This window comes from Amblyraja radiata, chromosome 2 (assembly GCF_010909765.2).
Source record: "Amblyraja radiata isolate CabotCenter1 chromosome 2, sAmbRad1.1.pri, whole genome shotgun sequence".
NCBI lineage: Eukaryota > Metazoa > Chordata > Chondrichthyes > Rajiformes > Rajidae > Amblyraja > Amblyraja radiata.
In genome coordinates, this window is record NC_045957.1 from 133,687,196 (window position 1) to 133,710,412 (window position 23,217).

The 23,217-nt window shown below is 40.7% G+C and overlaps 1 protein-coding gene across 1 annotated transcript; it reads left to right on the plus strand.

Annotated features, from left to right (window-relative positions):
- The first annotated feature begins 131 nt into the window (after nucleotides 1-131).
- On the plus strand, nucleotides 132-21,393 carry LOC116969213 (patched domain-containing protein 3-like). The gene is made up of 6 exons (XM_033016118.1): nucleotides 132-233; nucleotides 3,304-3,370; nucleotides 3,968-4,753; nucleotides 9,439-9,560; nucleotides 9,665-9,810; nucleotides 19,375-21,393. The coding sequence occupies exons 3-6, from the start codon at nucleotides 4,025-4,027 to the stop codon at nucleotides 21,027-21,029; spliced, it is 2,652 nt and encodes an 883-aa protein (XP_032872009.1). The 5' UTR covers nucleotides 132-233; nucleotides 3,304-3,370; nucleotides 3,968-4,024; the 3' UTR covers nucleotides 21,030-21,393.
- The last annotated feature ends 1,824 nt before the right edge of the window (nucleotides 21,394-23,217 follow it).

Consider the following 23,217-nt stretch of genomic DNA (forward strand, 5'->3'; position numbering starts at 1 on the left):
TGCAGTGCACAACAGACAAATATCTAAGTTCTTTAGTCACACAATTGCTTTGAACTCCTGCACACTACGGTTTGCTTCCCCACATGTCACATGTCATTGATGTTTTTTTTTATCTCGGTGAAACCAGAAGCAGCTGGTGCCTCTTGAGAAGGAAAGATCTTTTTGCGTCGCAACATAAACAATTTAATATAAATTACTCTTGTCATATCTTGGATGTATATGTATCCTATCAGGTAGGCTTTTAACAATTTTTTGTTGTTATTGTCTTCAAAGTCGCTGTAATATTGAGACCATACCGGTAATCTGCACACACTTAAAAGATGGTTGGACAGCTTTTTTAAATTGGAGCTATGTTAATTTAAAAAAAAATCCTCATTACGTTTGTATTCACCCTTGGTATCTTGGACATTACTTTTCAATTATTAGCTTTTAAAAGTGTGAATGATCTGCAAATTAGTTTGCAACTGTTCTGCTTTTTATCTCATCTGTTGCGGTGTTATTTTTGAGATGACAAAACCACAGCCCAGTAGGACATCACGAGGAAGTCGGTCACAAATTATCCAAATTAAGTTACTGTCAGCATGTTACTGGAGGAAAGGTATCGAGTTTCCCCTGCTGGGAAAGATATACTACATTTAATATTTTGTCGAGTCATTGAGAAATAGGCACTTAGGCCCAACTTTTCCCTGCTGACTATTGCGCCTTCCTAAGGTAGAGTCAATTGCCTGCAATAAGCCACTTCACTTTAAACATTTACAATCCATGCACCTGTCTAAATGTTTTATTACATTGTAACATATCCCTGCGGCACATCAGTAGTCACAGCTTTCCAATCAGAAAGACAACCCTCCCCAACTACCCTTGGATGCTTTACACCAAGCCAATTTTGAATTCAGTTGGCTAGTTCACCCTGGATCCCATATGTTCTTACATTCTGGATGAGCCTACCATGCGGGACCCTATCAAAAGCCTTGTAATATCCATATAAATAATGTAAATTGCCCTGCCCTCATTAATCCTTTTGGTGACATCTTCGAAAAACTATGAAATCGGTGTGACATGATATCTTACACGGAAAGCTGTGCTGACTTTTCCTAAGCAGTCCTTATCTCTCCAAATGTTGGTAGATTCTGTCCTTCAGAATTCCCTCTAGTAACTCATCCACCGTGACGTCAAGCTCACTGGCCTCTAGTTCCCTGGCTTGGCCTTGCAGCCCTTAAATAAAAGTTTGCCACTGCAATTATATCCTTTCTATAGGTTGACAAAGAGAGCTTCACATGGTTTGGGACCCTGATGGGACAGGTTGGATAAAAAGAGAGGTATAGGGAACTAAAGAAAAGCGAGGCTCATCGGGAGTACAAAATGTTGTAAGGAGGTGCTATGAAAATAAATTAGGAAGGCTAAGAATGTCATGAAATGTCACTGGCAGACTGAATTAAGGGTAAAATGAGGTGTTCTACAAATATATTAACAACAAAAGAATAAGCATGGAAAGTGTAGGGCTCATTAGGGACAACGGAGGTAATTTGTGTATGGAGCCAGAAGGTATACTTGTCTTAAATGAATATCTTCCATTGGTATTTGCAAGGGAAACAGATTTTGTAGTTGGAAAATTTAGTGAAGGGGAAGATGAAATTCTAGAGCAGGTCCCTGCAAATAAAGAGGAGGTACTCGACACCTTAGCAGACTTAAACGGAAAAAGCCAGATCGGATCTATCCCAGGATGTTGTGGGAGGCAAGGATTATTGGGACTTTAATTGAGATTTTTAAATCCTTGCTGATTACAAGTGATATTAACATAGAAACATAGAAACATAGCAAATAGGTGCAGGAGTAGGCCATTCGGCCCTTCGAGCCTGCACCGCCATTCAATATGATCATGGCTGATCATCCAACTCAGTATCCTGTACCTGCCTTCTCTCCATACCCCCTGATCCCTTTAGCCACAAGGGTTACATCTAACTCCCTCTTAAATATAGCCAATGAACTGGCCTCAACTACCTTCTGTGGTAGAGAGTTCCAGAGATTCACCACTCTCTGTGTGAAAAATGTTTTTCTCATCTCGGTCCTAAAGGATTTCCCCCTTATCCTTAAACTGTGACCCCTTGTCCTGGAATTCCCCAACATCGGGAACAATCTTCCTGCATCTAGCCTGTCCAACCCCTTAAGAATTTTGTAAGTTTCTATAAGATCCCCCCTCAATCTTCTAAATTCTAGCGAGTACAAGCCGAGTCTATCCAGTCTTTCTTCATATGAAAGCCCTGACATCCCAGGAATCAGTCTGGTGAACCTTCTCTGTGTCAATCGTTTTTTCACACGATTGTTTAAGAAACAGCCAGATAGGACAAGTTTGGAGGGATATGGTCAACCGCAGGCAGGTGGGACTAGTGTCGCTGAGACATGTTGGCCGGAGTGGGCAAGTTGGGCCGAAGGGCTTGTTTCCACCCTGTATTACTCTATGACTCTGAGTAGGGGAATCAAGAACCAGAAGGCATAGGTTTAAAATAAGGGGGGAATTATTTAATAGGAACTTGAGGAGCAACTTTTTTGCACAAAGGGTAATAGGTATACGAAATGAGTTGCAAGAGGAGGTAGTTGTGGCAGGTACTATAACAACATTTAAAAAAGATTTGGCCATGGATAAGATAGGCTTAGAAAAATATGGGCCAGGCAGGTGGGAGTAGTGTAGATGGGACACATTGGTCATCGTGGGCAAGTTGGCCAAATAACTTGTTTCCACGCTGTATGACTCTCTGACTCTATTGCAGAGATATTTTCTTTGTTCTATCCATCCATCCACCCCACCCCTTCTCAGCTTGTGAAAATTAACATGTTTTCCCTTTATTCCAGTTTTGATGAAGGGTGTCCAACATGAAATGTTAACTGTTTCTCTTTCCAAGAATGCCAGACCTGTTTCCAGCATTTTCTGTTCAAAAATACATTTCTGTTTCCGTCTTTGGCAGTACTAGAATCTGCATTGAAATCAATGTGATTCAAATTTCAGGTAACTCATGAGTACTACCAAGTCTGTATTACCAACATTCGCAAGTTTTGGAGTGACCAAGTTATTATCTCTGGTCCAAGTCATAGAAGGTTAATATTTAACACAGCAAATATATTAGAAAGGAATTAAAGAGCAAAGTGTTATTAGTTTTGTTTTTGTCACATGTAGCGAGGTGGTGAAAAGTTTTTGTTACGTGCTAACAAGTAATTACTGTAATTACGTAGGACTTGGGGGACCAAAAAAAAATCACATTTTGGAGAAACATCTTTGACCTGAAATATTAACTATTTTTTCTATAGATGCAGTCTGACTTGCTGTTTGTTTCCAACATTTTGTGTGAGCATCGGGTCACAAGATTGATTTCTGGTAAGTGGATTTCTGGTAAGCTGACAAATTGTGGCTGGAACTGACAGGCATAGTGCTGGGCTTCAATATTTGGCTATATAGGACCGTGATGAGGAGAAATTTATTGAAATGGAGAGTTGTACATTTTTAGAGATGTTCATTTAAATTTTGTTCATTTGGGTATATTCAGAACTGAGGCTTAGATTCTCAACAATAAAGGAAATGAGGATACATTAGGAAAGTGAAACTAATGGAGACATTAATTTTAAGAAGCTTTATTCTTATATCAGAATGGCGTCGTCTCCTTTAACATATGCCTAAAATCTATTTTTTTGGACATGCTTTGCCCTCTTGACCTAATATCATCTTATGTGGCTTGTTGTCAAATGTGGTTATATCCTATCAATTGTCTGGGGCATTTTATTAACGATACTACAAATATGCACGCCGTTGTTTTGAGGTTGATGTATTTCAGACAACATTTTTACAAATTCTTATGCAAGTATTCAACTCAACTCAGTCATTCTAATTTAGAATGAATTAATTTATACATTTGATGCTTCATGGTATCGACCCCAAATTTAAAGAGCAATATATATTTCTATCTTTTTATTACAGAAAATTGAGTATGGCAATCTGAAAGTCTTTGGATCAAAGCTTCAATTCTGACCTGTGATGGCTCAATGTCGAACAGACTGTATTGAGAAACCTCTTTGTACAGCATTTAGGAAACTAGGATTTTGTGTTGGGCAAAACCCCTGGTGGTTCTTGCTTGTCCCTTTGTTTGTTTCTGGGGGATTAGGAGCAGGATTTTGTTTCTTCTTTCAAAATGAAAGCAATAACATAGAAGATCAGTTTACTCCCATTAACGGACCAGCAAAATCTGAGAGAGAGTTCATTAAAGAACATTTTCCAACCAATGATTCTCAATCCTTCTCTAAACAAAGACTTTACACAGAAGGGACATTTGCTTCATTTATTGCCATTTCAAAAGATGGTAATATTCTTACAAAAGCAGCATTTGAAGAGATTTTATCACTTGACAGAAAAGTCAACGATTTTCAATTTTGTGAGAATGGCACAACCTACAATTATTCTAATCTTTGTGCAAAAGTCGGAGAAACTTGTGTCTCAAATGCACTCTTAGATTTGCTGAATTATGACCCTAATCTGATTGAGACGGAAAAGATCTACTACCCAAAAACAAATCATACTTTTATTGGCAGTGAACTGGGAGGGATTGAGTTGGATGATATTGGAGCTTTTCTTAAAAAGGCCAAAGCTATTCGGCTGCGTTATCCCTTAAGAGAAGATGATGAAAAAGACAAGATACTTAGTTTACTTTGGATCCAGAAGTTTCTTCATGAATTCACAATGGTGCAAACACATTTAACTCATATTCAGGTAAGAATTTTAAATTTGCATTAAACCATTTCAGAAAACTATGTCTATGTCCACCATCAGTAGATTTTTGACTTCCTACTAAAATTGGGATTCATTTGTTTGAGGAAGGACATCCTTGTGATTGAGGCAGTGCAGTGTAGGTTCACGAGATTGATCCCTGGGATGGCGGGACTGTCATATGAGGAAAGATTGAAAAGACAAGGCTTGTATTCACTGGATGTTTAGAAGGATGAGGGGGTTCTTATAGAAACATATAAAATTATAAAAGGACTGGACAAGCTAGATGCAGGAAAAATGTTCCCAATGTTGGGCCACAGTCTTAGAATAAAGGGGAGGTCATTTAAGACTGAGGTGAGAAAAAACTTTTTCACCCAGAGAGTTGTGAATTTATGGAATTCCCTGCCACAGAGGGCAGTGGAGGCCAAGTCACTGGATGGATTTAAGAGAGAGTTAGATAGAGCCCTATGGGCTAGTGGAGTCAAAGGATAAATTGGATAGGTATATGGACGGGAAAGGAATGGAGGGTTATGGTCTGAGTGCAGGTAGATGGGACTAGGGGAGAATAAGTGTTCGGCACGGACTAGAAGGGCCGGGTTGGCCTGTTTCCGTGCTGTAATTGTTATATGTTATTTGGTCATATATGATATGGGGAGAAGGCAAGGACGGGTTATTGATAGGGGATGATCAGCCATGATCACAATGAATGGCGGTGCTGGCTTGAAGGGCCGAATGGCCTCCTCCTGCACCCATTTTCTATGTTTCTATGTTTGTCACTGCTCATCATTGTAATTAATAACTTGAAATATTAGGAAAATAACAATCTACCTTTGACAACCTTTAAAATGGCCCAACCTTTTCTTGAAAGTAGTAACTACAAAATTATCTCAATGTTATTGAAAAGGTGAACAATTTGCGTGAAGATAATAAACCAGATTTTAACAATTTAACTGGATTTTAACAACCGGGTTTTAACTGCATCTCTGACTAGAAATTGAATTTCATTGATTTTAATACTTTTTGGACATTGGATGGCCTTTATCCAACGGTATCAAACGTTGCTTTCACTTCTCCCAAAGCGATTTTGATGACTATTGCTAATTCCCAAAAGTTAATCTGAGAAATTGCATAATACAGTGGATTTTCCTTTCAATGCTATGATTCTCAAATTCGGTGGCATTTCAACTGTGCACTGCATTTGTTACATCATTAGGCTCCTCATATTCATTGACAAATTAAATCAGACTGGTCAGATCAATCCTTGATACACAACTAAGCTACAGATATGCATCTAATGTACCATGGAAACCATGAACAGGATATCACGTCTACATATCAGGATAAAACACCTTATCTATCTTCTATCTATAACTAAAATGCTCGTCTTGTTTCGATCTATCTATGTGTGTTTGCCCATGTGATCCTGGAACTACACCAAAAGGGTACACGATAGCGCTAATATTTTTGCACCACCTTACTCGCCATTGTCCTGTGGTCGTTTGTGTCAAGTTTCGTTCAAATTGATGTTGTTTTATATTTCATAAGTTATTGACATTTAAAAAATGACATATTCAAGTTTAAGAAAAATTTAGCAGCTATTGGGATCCAAATCTTTGCTGGCCCAGCTTGCAACAAAGTTGCAATCGAGGAACACTCAGTCCTTCCAGTGTTTTTAGCTGAACAAGAGGGGGAGGGGGCAATTAATTATTTTTTAAAGTCCTCAAAGCAAGAGGAGGAGGAGACAGTGCTGGGGGATACGCCCCTGCACAGTTGGCGACAATGGGTGAGTGCTGGAATATGGGGGAATGGGTGAGTGGTGGAATATTGCGTTGGGGAATGGGTTGCATTGGGGGACGAGGCCTCCGTGGGGGGTCGAATATTGCGTTGGGGAATGGCTCGCATTGGGGGAACGGGTGAGTGGTGGAATATTGCGTTGTGGAAACGGGTTGGGTTGGGGGACCAGGCCTCCCATGTGACAGGGACCCCACGGGTCCCACTTGGTCTAGTATATTACTAATACTTTCATCTTGTTTGTTTCTATGCGTGTGTACGTGTCTGTCTGTAATTGTGATCCTGGAACTACGCCAAAACGTATACTCACAATTGTCCTGTGGTGGTTTGTGTGGATAGAGGGATAGGAGGGGGTAGGGAGGGGAGAGGAGTTATTGAGGGAGGGAGTGACTGAGGTTAGGGGAAAGGAGAGGTGAGGGACAGGGGAAGGGAGAAAGAGGGGGAAAGAAGAGGGAGGGTGAGGAGGAGGAGGGAGTGCTGGGGGATGAGGGAAAATGAGCAGCGTCTACGCAGTTGGGGGCTATGGGTGAGTGGTGGAATATTGAGTTGGGCGAATGTGTTGCGTTGGGGGAATGGATGAGTGGTGGAATATTGTGTTGGGGAACGGATTGCGTTGGAGGCCAAGCCTCCCGTGTGACAGGGACCCAACGGGTCCCACTTGTATATTACTAAAACTCTCTGTTTGTTTGTTTGTATGCATGCTTGTGTGTGATATCCCAAAACCCTGCCAAAACGGTACACGATAGCTCTACATTTTTGGCCCACCTTACTCACCATTGTCCTGGGATGTAAATGAAACAGGTTTTGTTCGGATTTATGTTATATTTTACAAGTTATTGACATTTTAAACGACAAAAATCACTTTTCAAACCACTTTTCCACTTGCCCTGCGCATCAGCCGCGTTCAGCGTCACAATGGGATCCCGTTCGATGTCACAATGGGATCCCGAATCTCATTTACATTTTTTTTTTAAAATAGCGATTTTCAAAACTCCGTTTTAATCAAATTCTTCTGTTTTCATTAACAGCTAACATTGTGTTTAGGTTATTTTAAAGAAAAAACGTGTTTTCATTGAGAATTTCTTTTTTTTTTAAATCGCGATTTTTATTGTGGGGGGTGGGATAGGGGGGAGGTGAGGAATGGGGAGCAGGGGGATAGAGGGAGGGTAGGAAGGGGAGAGGGAGGGGAAAGTGGGGGAGGTGGGGCGGGAGAGCGGGGAGGAGGGGGGGATAGAGGGAGAGAGTGGGGGAGTACGGAGTGGGGGATAAAGGGAGAGGAGGACTGTGGGGGAGGTGAGGAAGGAGAGTGGGGGAATGGGATAGGCGAGGTGAGGAATGGGGGAGCGTGGAGATAGAGGGAAAGGAGGGGGTAGGGAGGGGAGAGGGGTTATGGAGGGAGGGAGTGACTGAGGGTAGAGAAAGGGGAGGGAGAGGTGAGGAAGGGAGTGGGGGAGGAGGAGAGGGGAAAGAAGAGGGAGTGTGAAGAGGTGGGGGATGGAGTGCCATGGATGAGGGGGAATGGAGGAGAAGAGGGGTAGGAAGAGGGATGGCGAGGCGCTGTTGATCTAGGGTTGCCGTGACTCGCTTCACAACGGGAACCCCTCAGCTGCGCCTGAGCAGTTGGGGCTATGGGGCAGTGGTGGAATATTTCCTGATCTAGTCTCTTTTTTAATGGAATCTCACTCACTTGCAGGTTTATATAAATAGTATTGGAAGAAATGGGTTTGTACTTAAAAGGGCTGAAAAATTCTAATGCAAGCATTGCTGATATTTTATGTCAAGTCTGAGGAGCAGATACCCCTTGCCTCCAAAAATGTGGGTGCTTTAGTTGGGGTCCTATTGCATCCTTACCGTGAATGGAAAGAGGATAATGTGTCCAAAGGCAATATCTCCTTGCAATAGAAGCCAAAAAGGACAAGAATAAAAATGTGGAGACACCCGAGACTGCAGATGCTGAATCTTCAGTAAAATAGAAAATGCTGGAGGAACTCAGCAGGTCATGCAGCATCTGTGGAGGAAAGTAAACATACCATATTTTGGATCAGATCCCTTCAATCGGAAGAAGGCGATCTAAAAGATTGTTTATCCATTTCCTTCCACAGATGTTGCCTGACCCATCAAATTGCTGCAGCAGTTGGATTTTATTTTACTAAAGGAAAAGTGTCTGGTCAGGAAAGTTCCTCTTGCCTCCCCTTTTTCCTGCTCCTCTGCTGTACCCACCCACTGTTTCCTCCCAATCTCCCTACCCTGCCCATCTCAAACTCTCTCTCCCTCCCCTCCGACTGCCACCATTCCTTTGGATTTCCGGTCTAACCTCAAACCTAACCATATCCTTAACTGTTGCCTCCTCCTGACCTCTCTCCTAATTTTCCTCTCTACCCTTCTCCTTTGCCTCTGCTACGTCACCTTATTTCCCTAAAACCAGTTCTCTCTCTCACATGCCCTTCAACTCTATGCCGACCAGCACTAGGGTTAAGTTGCAATAAATTAACTTGTAAACCAGCACCTCTTTGGGATGTGAATGGAAAATGGAACAAGAGTGGGAAGCCCACATAGTCTCAGGAGGAACATGGATACTCCACATGGACAGTACTGGAGATTAAATTTGAAACTTGGCCACTGGTGTTGCAACTACATTGCGCTATGGAAATGCAGACAGTCACAGGGACAAGGTGTAAACTTCACACAAACATTACCAGAAGTTAGGAATGAACCTGGATTGCTGGAGTTGAGGCAACAGCACTGGTTGCTCCATGATTGCTGACCCATGGCACCAGCTGAACCTGTAAAATTTCTTATTCTGTACTGTGATATGAAGTGAATGGGGCAGGTTTATCCAGAAGCTTTGGTGTGTTTGGTGACAGAATATCATTGACACTCATTTTCATGAATTGCAGGTTTCCCATTTTACCTCGGTCTCGAGGCAAGAAGAATTTGAGAAAAATTCCAAAAGAATTATTCCTCTGTTTTCCGTCACGTATTTACTTTCAATATCCTTTTCCATCTTGTCTTGTGTGAGGTAACGTCAATTTTTATGAAATACATAATTTTTTTATTTCATAAATAGTTCACATGAAGTGTATAAGCTTTCTATTTTACATGATAAATGTTATTTATTTTCAGGCTTGACACCGTGAGGAATAAATTCTGGGTTGCTGTTCTGGGAGTCGTATCAGCTGGACTAGCTGTATTAACTGCCTTTGGATTGCTGCTTTATTGTGGGACAACATTTGCTATCAATACTGCCAGTGCACCCTTTTTGATTCTAGGTTAGTGCCCCTTCAACAATTTCTCTCTGACAGGACTATGATTTGGCCTGGTTCTGATCATTTTTGTGGTTTGTGGTATAATTGGAATTGGCAGCTCTTAACACTGCATATGTCAACATAAAATGTTAGACAAAAACTTAGCAGCCTTAAGGTTGAACATAAACAACTCAAAAATAATGTTTTATCGTCACCATGGGTTAAGCACTACATTGCGCTTGTGTTCCTTTTTTTTTTTTATGGTACACAAAGCCCAGACTGCCAGTTGCTAATACTTTGCCTATTATTACAATATAAAAAAATCGTAGTGTTTAGTATCATTTTTTTAGTGCACCAAATTATTTGGACAGAGAAAGCAGAATGTTCAAGCTTTCACGCTATATTCGGTAAATATATATTAATAAATCAGTATGAGGAAAGTGCATGGAATGGGATAAAAAATAATATCATAGAAACATAGAAAATAGGTGCAGGAGTAGGCCATTCGGCCCTTCGAGCCTGCACCGCCATTCAATATCATGGCTGATCATCCAACTCAGTATCCCATACCTGCCTTCTCTCCGTACCCCCTGATCCCTTTAGCCACAAGGGCCACATCTAACTCCCTCTTAAATATAGCCAATGAACTGGCCTCAACTACCTTCTGTGGCAGAGAGTTCCAGAGATTCACCACTCTCTGTGTGAAAAATGTTTTACTCATCTCGGTCCTAAAGCTGTGACCCCTTGTCTTGGACTTCCCGAACATCGGGAACAATCTTCCTGCATCTAGCCTGTCCAACCCCTTAAGAATTTTGTAAGTTTCTATAAGATCCCCCCTCAATATCCATATACAGTTCCCAAGCTTTTCCCTGCTGGCCTTCTTGAATAGAGGCACAACATTTGTCCCTCCAGTCTTCTGGCACCTGTATTTAAGGATGACTTGTAGATCTCAGCCAGGGCACCTGCAATTTCCTCTCTAGATTCCCCAGGCAGCTCCCACATTTATATTAAGCAAAAGAACAGCATTGGCAATCTCCAGTAATCCAGAACCTTATCTGTGGCTAGGGAGGATGCAAAGATCTTCTTCAAGAAGTCTCCTCGACCACACTGTATGCTGGTAACTGTCTGTGATTCATTAAAGAGACAATTATTTGAGAAATAATTTGAATTTATGCTTGTGCATTGCATCCATTTGTAAGGTCTTCAAGTCAGTGGTTGTTTACAGGAGAAAGGGCAATTGATATTTCAAATGATAGATGTTACAGTGCCATTCCAAAACAGCTGTTGTGGACATGCAAAATGTTTTAGATTTAGGTCCAGTTCTGGTCACCATATGAAAGATCACTTGAGGTTCAGAGATGTGGATAAAATAATCCTTATACCATCATTACTTATTTCCTGCACTAATCCCATATCTCTTATTCCCTAAAGATACAAAAACCTATTGATTTCTGTCTTGAATATATTTGCAAAGTGTTTTCGTAAAATATGCCGGAACAGGACTAACAGTAAATGGAACTGCCTTGGGAGTGTTATAGAACAGAGAGACCTCAGAGTACCCTAGCGAAAGAGGCGTTTGGCATTCTTGCCTTCATCAGTCAGGGTTTGTGACATTGTTTTGCAATTTTACAAATCTCTGGTGAGACCACACTTGTAGCATTGTGTACAACTCTGGTCTCCTAGCTACTGTATAAGAAAATGTTATTAGGTTGGAAAGATGCAGAAAAGATTCATGATGATGCAGATGGAGTCTAATGCTGATAACTGTGAGGTGTTACATCTTGGTAGGACAAATCAAAATAGGATGTAAATGGTAGCGAATTGAGGAATGCAGTTGAACAGAGGGATCTAGGAATAACTGTGCATAGTTCCCTGAAGGTGGAATCTCATGTAGATATGGTGGTAAAGAAAGCTTTTGGTATGCTAGCCTTTATAAATCAGAGCATTGAGTATAGAAGTTGGGATGCAATGTTAAAATTGTACAAGGCATTGGTGAGACCAATTCTGGAAAGGTGTACAATTTTGGTCGCCCAATTATAGGAAGGATGTCAACAAAATAGAGAGAGTACAGAGGAGTTTTACTAGAATGTTGCCTGGGTTTCAGCAACTAAGTTACAGAGAAAGTTTGAATAAGTTAGGTCTTTATTCTTTGGAGCACAGAAGGTTAAGGGGGGACTTGATTAGAGGTCTTTAAAATTATGAGAAGGATAGACAGAGTTGATGTGGATAAGCTTTTCCCATTGAGAGTAGGGAAGATTCAAACACGAGGACATGACTTCAGAATTAAGGGACAGAAGTTTAGGGGTAACATGAGGGGGAACTTCTTTACTCAGAAAGTGGTAGCTGTGTGGAATGATCTTCCAGTGGAAGTGGTGGAGGCAGGTTCGATTTTATCATTTAAAAATAAATTGGATAGGTATATGGATGGGAAAGGAATGGAGGGTTATGGTCCGAGTGCAGGTAGATGGGACTAGGGGGAAATAAGTGTTCGGCACGGACTTGTAGGGCCGAGATGGCCTGTTTCCGTGCTGCAATTGCTATATGGTTATATGATGTTATCAGAATTGTAGAGCTTGATTTATAAAGGGACTGGATAGGGTGGTATTGTTTTTCCTGGAGCTCAGGAGGCTGAGGGTTGACCATATAGAGGTATATTGAGGGGCATTTGCAAGGTGGATGTTCAATCTTTTTCCAGGATGGTGGTGTAAAACTACAGAGAATAGATTTAAGGTGAAAGTCCTTGATGGTCTCAAATTAGTCACTAGAGGGACTGGCAGGTACAATCAGTGATAACTTGGTTCGCTTATGAGAAGTGAATTTGCCAAGTTGGTGTCGACTAATCTTTAACTGTCTGTGCACTGATCTTTAACCACAGGAGACCTCATTGCTACCCCTACTCATCCTTCATAAGCTTAAATTTGTTCTCTTTTGCCTCAGTTTAAGTCCAATCATTTGTTTCAGATATTTGAATTCGTGGATTATTAAATTTAATTAATTATTATTAAGTGCAGAGGAGATTTACTAGAATGTTGACTGGGTTTCAGCACCTAAGTTACAGAGAAAGGTTGAACAAGATAGTTATTTATTCTTTGGAGCGCAGAAGGTTAAGGGGGGGATTTGATAGAGGTCTTTAAAATGATGAGAGAGATAGACAGAGTTGACATGGACAAGCTTTTCCCATTGAGAGCAGGGAAGATTCAAACAAGAGGACATGACTTGAGAATTAAGGGACAAACGTTTAGGGGTAACATGAGGGGGAACTTCTTTACTCAGAGAGTGGTAGCTGTGTGGAATGAGCTTCCAGTGGAAGTGGTGAAGGCAGGTTCGTTTTTATCATTTAAAAATAAATTGGATAGGTATATGGACCGGAAAGGAATGTAGGGTTATGGTCTGAGTGCAGGTAGATGGGACTAGGGGAAAATAAGTGTTCGGCACGGACTTGTAGGGCCGAGATGGCCTGTTTCCGTGCTGTAATTGTTATATGGTTATTATGATTTGTCCACAAAGCCAACTTTCTTTCAAATACAGACACATATGTTTTTTTTGGATTTTTTGATTTTGTGTCTTTGGAGCGATTTCTATCTTTAATTTGTGTATTGATGATGTCCTTATTATTTATTTTTCTCCGACTATATGTTTTTTTTCTCTTCTGTTTAATCTTTGTAAGGTGACCTTGAGATTTGAAAGGCGCCCGAAAATAAAATTTATTATTATTATTATTATTACATGAAATTGCGAATGCTGGAATCTTTAGGAAGAAAAACTGTACTGCTGCCTTTTCTGTCCACTAAACATTCTTTCATCACCCTCCAGATCAACTTCGACCCTCTCACCTGCCTTTGTTCTGTATAGGACCCCACCTCTGCCAATCTAGTTCAAATCCATCCGTTTATCACCCGGCAACCTGCCTGTCAGGATATTGGTACACCTACAGATAAGGTGCAACCCATCCCTCATGTACAGGTAGCCCATGCCCCAGAAGAGCTCCCAATGGTTTAGAAATATGAATCGCTGCCAACTCTTCAGCCCCACAATCATCTCCCTGTTCCTAACACTCACTAGCACGTGGCACTGAAAACAATCCCAAGATCACTATCCAGGAGTTCCTGCTCTTTAGCCTTTTACATAACTTCTTATGCTCATATTGCAGAACCTCAATCCTCTTCTTACCTAGGATTTGTGCCAACATGCACAACGACTTCCAGCTGATCCCCCTCCCCCCTCAGGATGTCTAGCAGCTGCTCCAAGACAACGTGGACCCTGGCATCATAGAGGCACCACATAGAAACATAGAAAATATGTGCAGGAGTAGGCCATTCGGCCCTTCGAGCCTGCACCGCCATTCAATATGATCATGGCTGATCATCCAACTCAGTATCCTGTACCTGCCTTCTTGCCATACCCCCTGATCCCTTTAGCCACAAGGGCCACATCTAACTCCCTCTTAAATATAGCCAATGAACTGGCCTCAACTACCTTCTGTGACAGAGAATTCCACAGATTCGCCACTCTCTGTGTGAAAAATGTTTTTCTCATCCTGGAGTCTCAACTGCTGCTGCATAATCTTCTGTCTGCACCCCTATCTATAAAGTTACTTACCACTATGGCTCTGCCCGACGTCAGCCTTTCCTGCTGAGCCTCAGTGCCAGGATTGGTGCCACAGCCCTGCCTGCTACTACTGCCCAATCTTGATTTGTCGTCCTTCCCGACAGCATCCAAGAGGGTGTACCTGTTTTGAAGAGGTACAGCCTCTGGGGTCACCTCCACTCCACGTCTAATGCCTTTCCTTGTGGTCACCCGCCTTCTACCATCCTGGAATCTCAGTGTGACAAACTCACTATACGTCCTGTCCAAGGAGCTCTAATTTTCCCAGATGGTACTGAGGTCACCCAGCTGCTGCTGCTGCTGTTCCTTAATGTGGTCCTTAAGGATCTGCAGCTGGACACAATTTCACCTGGTGTAGTTATCAGGGGTCCCAACAGTTTTTCTGACTTCCCACATAAGGAGCATTGTGCCAACTTGCCTGCCATCACCACTGCAACTAAACCAATAATTAAATAACGAAACTCACAAAAAGAGTAGATTGAACATCCTCCAATCCACTTCTGAGATAGCCTCCTCACCAGAGCACTTGACTTCCCCCACATCCTCTCTCCCAACTTGGCCACTCCCAGTAGACCACCATGCTACACCTTGCCTTATCTTTATTTGTTACCCAATTGATCAAATTGGATGCTGCAACCAGTCCAATGGTTACCTTAAAATTGCCCCACCTCTCAGTTTAACTGACTTCAACTGACTTGGCTAATCGCACTCCTTTCAGATTTCCTGCTCTCTTCACACTCTCCCACTGTCTTCCGAAGAGGATTATTTCCTGACCACTGACCATCTTTGTATTCTAATAATTTCTTTAATACCAATTTTTTACTCATGCTAATATATTTTTGAGCTCATATGCTTTAGGTCCATATTTCCCTACCATTTTTAGGAAGTTTTCTATGGCCTCTTGCAGAAGGACACACGATATGTAAGGATGTCACATTAACTATTCTAATCTTTTCATTTGTGTGTAGTTATGGGAGATCTCATTAGCCTATTCTTTTATTCTGTTTCCCCATTCCTTTAGACTTCCTTAATCATCCTCTGCTGAAAAAGTATATCCAGATTCATCTGTAGTCCCTTTTATCTGCCATAATAGTTAACTTGCCCGACTGGCATCTGGAGACATTGGCTTGAATTCCTGTGCAGCACCCACTCAATGGATACACTTAATCTCAGTTGTCTATATCTGTCCCATTCTTCCTCCTTTTTCCAAACCAGAACCTCAATTTCCCTCATCATCTAGGATTCCCTACTTCCACCTGCCTTGCCCTTTATTATAACAGGAACCTTCATACCCTGAACTCTTGTCCTCATACTTGCAAAAGCATGCCACTTGTTCCTTTGCTTACTAATCTACTCCAATCAATTTTAGCAATTTCTTGTCTAATACCATCTAAGTTGGCCTTGCCCCAATTTAAAATTGTAACTTGTGGGCCCATCCTGTCTTTATCCATAACTAACTTAAACAACTATGTCACTGGTCCCAAAGGGCTTGCCTGTTGACACTTGAGTCAATCGCCATTCCTCATTTTCTAAGAGTAGATCAACCTTTGCCCCCTCCCTTGTAGGGCTCTCTACATATTGCATGAAGAAACTTTCCTGAACACGTTTTATAAATCTCACCCCATCTATGCCCTTGGCACTATAACAATCCCAGTCTACATTGGGAAAGTTAAAATCTCCTAACTATGACCCTATTCAAGTCATGCAGCATGGAAAAAGGTCCTTCACCCCAACTTGTCCACGCTGACCAACATGCCATCAACGCTAGCTCCCCTGCCTGCATTTGGCCCATATCCCTCTGAACCTATCCTATCCATGTACCTGTCCAAATGTTTCTTATATATTGTATTCAGACCCCTTCACTTTTTCCACATTTTTTTATGTTACGGATTAAATTTATTTCTTAATCATCAATCTACACATAGTACCCCAGAATGAAAAAGCGAAAACAGGTGTTTAGAAATCAAGTTGTAGAAACATCTCAAGGATAATCAATGGAAACAGGATGAACCCAAGCTCAATTTTGAGTCATAGAAAAGGGTCTGAATACATATGTAAATGTGATATTTCAGTTATTTATTTTTAATTACTTTGGAAACATTTCTAAACACCTGCTTTCACTTTTATATTATGGGGTATGTAGATTGATGATAAAAAAATAATTTAATCTATTTTAGAATAAGGCTGTAACGTAACAAAATATGGAAACAGTGAAGGGGTCTGAATACTTTCTGAATGCACTGTATCTACCACTCTATGTGTAAAAGGATTGTCCTTTAGGTTCCTAGTAAATATTTCCTATTAAATATTTGGGCAGTGGGCAGGTGCTATAGACCTGCACGGGAAGGTAGACGCTCCCGGCCCCACAAGTCTCCGGCAGATGGGGCTCGTCAGCCTGGGAAGGCAGTCCATCTAGGAGAGGGAAAACGCTGATTTAAAACCTCCACTGCCTTGTGGCCATATCCAGTCATGGAAACGGCTCCACGAGTAAACTTCAAGAAAATCCGGAGTTGGAGCTCCTAAGGCAGTTTGTCGTTGTCTACAACCTCGTTCTGGCAGCCCCTGCAACGGCGCTGGTGCCAAACTGTAACGGCCCTGCTGTTCCTTTGGATCGATCAGCGATGTGGAGAGGGGATGACGTGCTGCATGGGCAACACCCTGTCCTCCATATGACATCGGCTTGCATCCGACCAGGATGCATCACCCATGGTCAGTCATGACCGAGAGGGGCTTACTAAATATTTCCCCTCCAATCTTAAAGCTATATCCTCTGGCTCTTGATTTCTTTAGTCTTCCAGCCTCCTGTAATCTCCCGAAAGAAATAAGATTATCATTTCCTGGTCACTCATCAGCTTTCTATTCTTTTAATTTCTTTAATACTAATATTTCACTCATGCTAATTTTTTTGAGCTCATTCACTTTTGGCCCTTAGTTCCCTGCCATTTTTAGGAAGTTTTCTATGTCTTCTTACACAAAGACACACAATTGGTAAATGTCATATTAACTATTCTAATCTTTTCATTAGTGTGTAATGAGAGATTTCATTAGCCTATTCTTTTATTCTACTTACCCGTTCCATTACACTTCCTTAATCATCCTTTTCTGAATAGACAAAGTATATCCAGATTCATCTGCCGCCCTTTTCATCTGGCATCTTACCCAACTGATATATGGAGACATTGGCTTGAATTCCCTTGCAGCAACTGAAGGGATTTTACTTCAATTAATTATATAAAGTTAAAATAAAGAAATCCTTGTGTGGTTTGGGTCTTCATGTTTAACGAAGGATAAACTTGCCGTGGAAGTCATCAGGAGAAGGCCCATTAGATTGAATCGTGAAATGATGGGGGGAAGTTTGAGTAGATTGGGCCAATGCTCCCTCAAACCTTCCTAACCATCCTTAGAAATGGTCGAAAAAGTTCATTCAATTCAGGGGTGACTCTTAGTTATGTCCACATTCTGTATGTTCGATACACTAAAACTCAGGGGTATAAATTAAAAATTGGACAAGTCAACATGTAGGAAAACAGCTTTTGTCAACCTGTTCTCATTCGAATCAGTTATCACATAACAAGCAACATTCCAGAACAGGCTTACGCTTAGCTGCTGGCTCTGTGGTTATCTGTGGTCCACACCTCAACATGTCTCAGACATCTACAACCATCAGTCTAATGGGTTGAGATGGATAAAGGGGCTGGAACCATTTCACTGGGGCTGACTGGTATAACATCACTGACCCTTTGCGAAACTATGTAAAGAAAGTGATTTGCCTTTCTTAATTATTTCTTGGTATTTCAACGTGTTACAGATTTTTAAAATATTAATTATTTAAATATAGTTAAATACTTTTCAAACATATTTTATCATTGATTATCGGTTTATTGTCATGTGTTTTGTTTTTTATCTAGGCAAATCACACCATATATGAGTTCAACATGTAGGCCACAAGAGGTAGAAAAGCCAGAAATAATTATCTAATGTTTGTTGAACACTTGCTAAAAGATGGATTATCCTCCTGGACTGTTTGAATAAATACACAAACAATTGCAGGATTTTGAAACAATTTGAAAATTACTATATTACTACCTAGTGTGAGCTGATGTCTATTCTCAAACATAGAAACTGTGACTCAGGGACAGTTTTCCATTATGGTGAAAAAATATATTGTTGGAAAACTCATTGAGGAGTAAACAGGTTAGAGTGGATCAAAGGAATGTTTTTATTGCTAAAGGGAATGAAAAAAATCTGAAATGTAATGGTAACAAACGTTCACAGTAGGTACTCTCATGACACTTTTTGTATACATTGGGTATGCAAGCAAAGAATCTCAACACTTAAAATTGAGCACTTAAATTCTCATGGCAATGAAGGCTACGAACCAGATATGGTGAATGACATTATTTTAGAAGAGTACTTGATGATTGGCAAGGGGCTTGATTCTGTACCATATGACTGACTCATTTTAAGCTAATGATAGAATTGTTTCGCACCAGGTATCAGCAGACATGTCATTCACTATTAGACCTTAGGAAGGCAGCAGCAAATGTTATGAAGGCATTGGCCTCTCTGTCTTGCATTTCATGTGGCATTAGACTGCATGAAAACCGCTTCAGGTTCTTCCTGAAATATTCCTGAAGTAATCAAATTTCTCTCCCATACAACATTGTTGAATATTGTTGATGAAGTTTGCTCCACGTTTCAGTGGACAAAAGTAATTTTCTTCAATCAATATTAATCTTAATATTTCATTCTTATTAATTATAATTCAGAGCGTACGAGGAAGTAAAGAAATCAAAGCAATGATTGTTGCATAGAAATAGATTTTATCCTCATTGTAAAACTGATTTGTTTAACACTCTAATACTTCATCTCTGAATAATAAAGTATTTAACTAAATTAGGTAAAAATCTGAACTCTGAAAATACAAAATATTTAACAATACACTGATTGACTTACCACATATTGAACCTCTCTTATCCTCAGGTATTGGTGTGGATGATATGTTCATTATGCTTTCTAGTTGGCAAAAGACAAAAGTTCATGCTAAAGTTGAAGATCGCTTGGCAGATACGTACGCGGAAGCAGCTGTTTCCATCACAATCACCACTCTGACTGATGTTTTGGCCTTTTATATTGGCATTGCGACACCTTTTCGATCCGTGCAATCATTTTGTATTTACACTGGTACATCTGTTCTGTTCTGCTTCATTTACAACATTACATTTTTTGGAGCTGTTCTTGCACTGAATGGACGAAGAGAAGCCAGTAACAGACATTGGCTGACATTCAGAAAGGTTGAAATGGTTCCTAAACAAGGAGAATCTACACTCAGTGCAAAGTGTTGTGTAGGTGGTGCTTATGATCAGGAATCAGGCACAGAATTGGAACATCCAGTCTACTTCTTCTTTAAAGAATATTATGGACCATTCCTTACAAATGGATGGACCAAGGCAGCTGTGATTCTTCTGTATTTAGCATACTTATCGGGCAGTATTTATGGCTGTTTACAGATCAAAGAAGGAATAGATCTCAGAAATCTGGCCTTTGATGATTCGTATGTAATTCCATTCTATGATGCCGAACGTGATTTTTTCTCAGAGTATGGTCCACGAGTTATGGTGACTGTGACTGAATCTGTAGATTATTGGAATGCCACCATTCTGGATGAAATAGAAACCTGTATGGGCAAGCTAGAAAACAACTCGTACGTAGATCAGGAATTGTCAGAGTCCTGGCTTCGTGCATATATTGACCTTTCTAAAAAAATGTACATAGATATAAAAGAGAAAAATGCTTTTACTGGAAATTTAACCAAATTATTTAAGTTTGTTCCTGCTTTTCAACAAGATGTTGAGTTCTCACAAGATAATATGAACATTAGAGCTTCAAGATTTTTCATTCAAATTGTAAATGCCAGTGATTCGCTAGATCAGAAAAACATGCTGATTGAATTAAGAAATTTGGCACAGGAATGTGGAATCTCTTTACTTCTATATCATTCTGCTTTCATTTACTTTGATCAATTTCTTGTGATAGTGGCTAACACAATTCAGAACATAATCATGGCAACAGTTGCTATGTTGATTATTTCTTTACTATTAATACCTAATCCAGTTTGCTCATTATGGGTGACATTTGCGATTGTATCCGTTTTAGTGGGTGTGGCTGGTTTTATGGCTTTCTGGGATGTCAATTTAGATTCTATATCTATGATTGACCTGGTCATTTGCATTGGTTTTTCTGTGGACTTTACAGCTCATATTTCATATGCTTTTGTTTCAAGTGATAAAACAAATGCCAATGGACGAGCTATTGATGTCCTATACACTCTTGGCTATCCTGTAATCCAGGGGGCTTTCTCAACAATATTAGGTGTTGTTGTATTGTCTGTTGCAGAAAGTTACATATTTAGAACCTTTTTTAAGATCATGTTTCTTGTAATATTTTTTGGTGCAGTTCATGGCATTGTATTTATGCCGGTGTTTCTGACCTTTTATCAAATTTGTGGCAACGAGAATAATGATATGTCAAATGATGTTAAAGAGTGTGAAAAGAGCAAATATCCTCACACCTATCAGTATGTACATCATGGTAAAGTAAATGTAGATACGTCGAGTGAATTAACACAGATATCATGACAGGAGCCTGTTCAGTGACATTTACCTCAGTCTTAAAGATAGAATTGTTTTCACAAACTTGTGTATTATCACAACATGTATAATTTGAGATACAGGAAAAGAAAATCAAGCCTTTGAATACACATGAATGTCAAGATTTAGCTATTGTAAAGATAATTATTTTTCATGTTGCAAATATGCCATTCTGCGAAACTCTGCAAGTTGTCATTGGCTTCAAATTGTAACTGTTTTTCTCTCCACTGACTATGCCCAACCTTCTGTGTATTTCTAGTGCAATCTGTTTAATACTTAAGGCATTTGCAGTTTTGGGGGGATTTTCACTGCATCATCATTTGTCTTGCATTGTTACCGTGTTGGAATCAAGATTTACCATATTTATATATAGTATTACCTTTTAGAAACATACAAACATAGAAAATAGGTGCAGGAGTAGGCCATTTGGCCCTTCGAGCCTGCACCGCCATTCGATATGATCATGGCTGATCATCCAACTCAGTATCCTGTACTTGCCTTCTCTCCATACCCCCTGATCCCTTTAGCCACAAGGGCCACATCTAACTCCCTCTTAAATATAGCCAATGAACTGGCCTCAACTACCTTCTGTGGCAGAGAGTTCCAGAGATTCACCACTCTCTGTGTGAAAAATGTTTTTCTCATCTCGGTCCTAAAGGATTTCCCCTCTATCCTTAAGCTGTGACCCCCTTGTCCTGGACTTCCCCAACATCGGGAACAATCTTCCTGCATCTAGCCTGTCCAACCCCTTCTCTGCATTCCCTCTATGGCAAGAATGTCCTTCCTCAGATTTGGAGACCAAAACTGTATGCAATACTCCAGGTGTGGTCTCACCAAGACCCTGTACAACTGCAGTAGAACCTCCCTGCTCCTATACTCAAATCCTTTTGCTATGAATGCTAATATACCATTCGCTTTCTTCACTGCCTGCTGCACCTGTATGCCTACTTTCAATGACTGGTGTACCATGACACCCAGGTCTCGTTGCATCTCCCCTTTTCCTAATCGGTCACCATTTAGATAATAGTCTGCTTTCCTGTTTTTGCCACCAAAGTGGATAACCTCACATTTATCCACATTATACTGCATCTGCCATGCATTTGCCCACTCACCCAGCCTAGCCAAGTCACCTTGCAGCCTTCTAGCATCCTCCTCACAGCTAACACTGCCCCCCAGCTTAGTGTCATCCGCAAACTTGGAGATGTTGCATTCAATTCTCTCGTCCAAATCATTAATATATATTGTAAATAGCTGGGGTCCCAGCACTGAGCCTTGCGGTACCCCACTAGTCACTGCCTGCCATTCTGAAAAGGACCCGTTTACTCCTACTCTGCTTCCTGTTTGCCAGCTAGTTCTCTATCCACATCAATACTGAACCCCCAATACCGTGTGCTTTAAGTTTGTATACTAATCTCTTATGTGGGACCTTGTCGAAAGCCTTCTGAAAGTCCAGATGTAACACATCCACTGGTTCTCCCCTATCCACTCTACTAGTTACATCCTCAAAAAATTCTATAAGATTCGTCAGACATGATTTACCTTTCGTAAATCCATGCTGACTTTGTCCAATGATTTCACCACTTTCCAAATGTGCTGCTATCTCATCTTTAATAACTGACTCTAGCAGTTTCCCCACTACCGATGTTAGACTAACTGGTCTGTAATTCCCCGTTTTCTCTCACCCTCCCTTTTTAAAAAGTGGGGTTACATTAGCTACCCTCCAATCCTCAGGAACTACTCCAGAATCTAAAGAGTTTTGAAAAATTATCACTAATGCATCGACTATTTCTGGAGCTACTTCCTTAAGTACTCTGGGATGCAGCCTATCTGGCACTGGGGATTTATCGGCCTTTAATCCATTCAATTTACCTAACACCACTTCCCGGCTAACCTGGATTTCACTCAGTTCCTCCATCTCCTTTGACCCGCGGCCCCCTGCTAATTCCGGCAGATTATTTATGTCTTCCTTAGTGAAGGCGGAACCAAAGTAGTTTTCTATTGGTCCGCCACGTCCTTGTTCCCCATGATCAATTCACCTGTTTCTGACTGCAAGGGACCTACATTTGTTTTTAACTAATCTCTTTCTCTTCACATATCTATAAAAACTTTTGCAGTCAGTTTTTATGTTCCCTGCCAGTTTTCTTTCATAATCTATTTTCCCTTTCCTAATTAAGGC

What these genes read in the sequence shown, in the direction of transcription:
- LOC116969213 (XM_033016118.1), top strand. Translation starts at nt 4,025, where the DNA reads ATGGCTCAATGTCGAACAGACTGTATTGAGAAACCTCTTTGTACAGCA. An exon ending in TCCATCTTGTCTTGTGTGAG is followed by an intron (nt 9,561 to 9,664) that starts GTAACGTCAATT and finishes ATTTATTTTCAG; the next exon opens with GCTTGACACCGTGAGGAATA. An exon ending in TGCACCCTTTTTGATTCTAG is followed by an intron (nt 9,811 to 19,374) that starts GTTAGTGCCCCT and finishes TCTTATCCTCAG; the next exon opens with GTATTGGTGTGGATGATATG.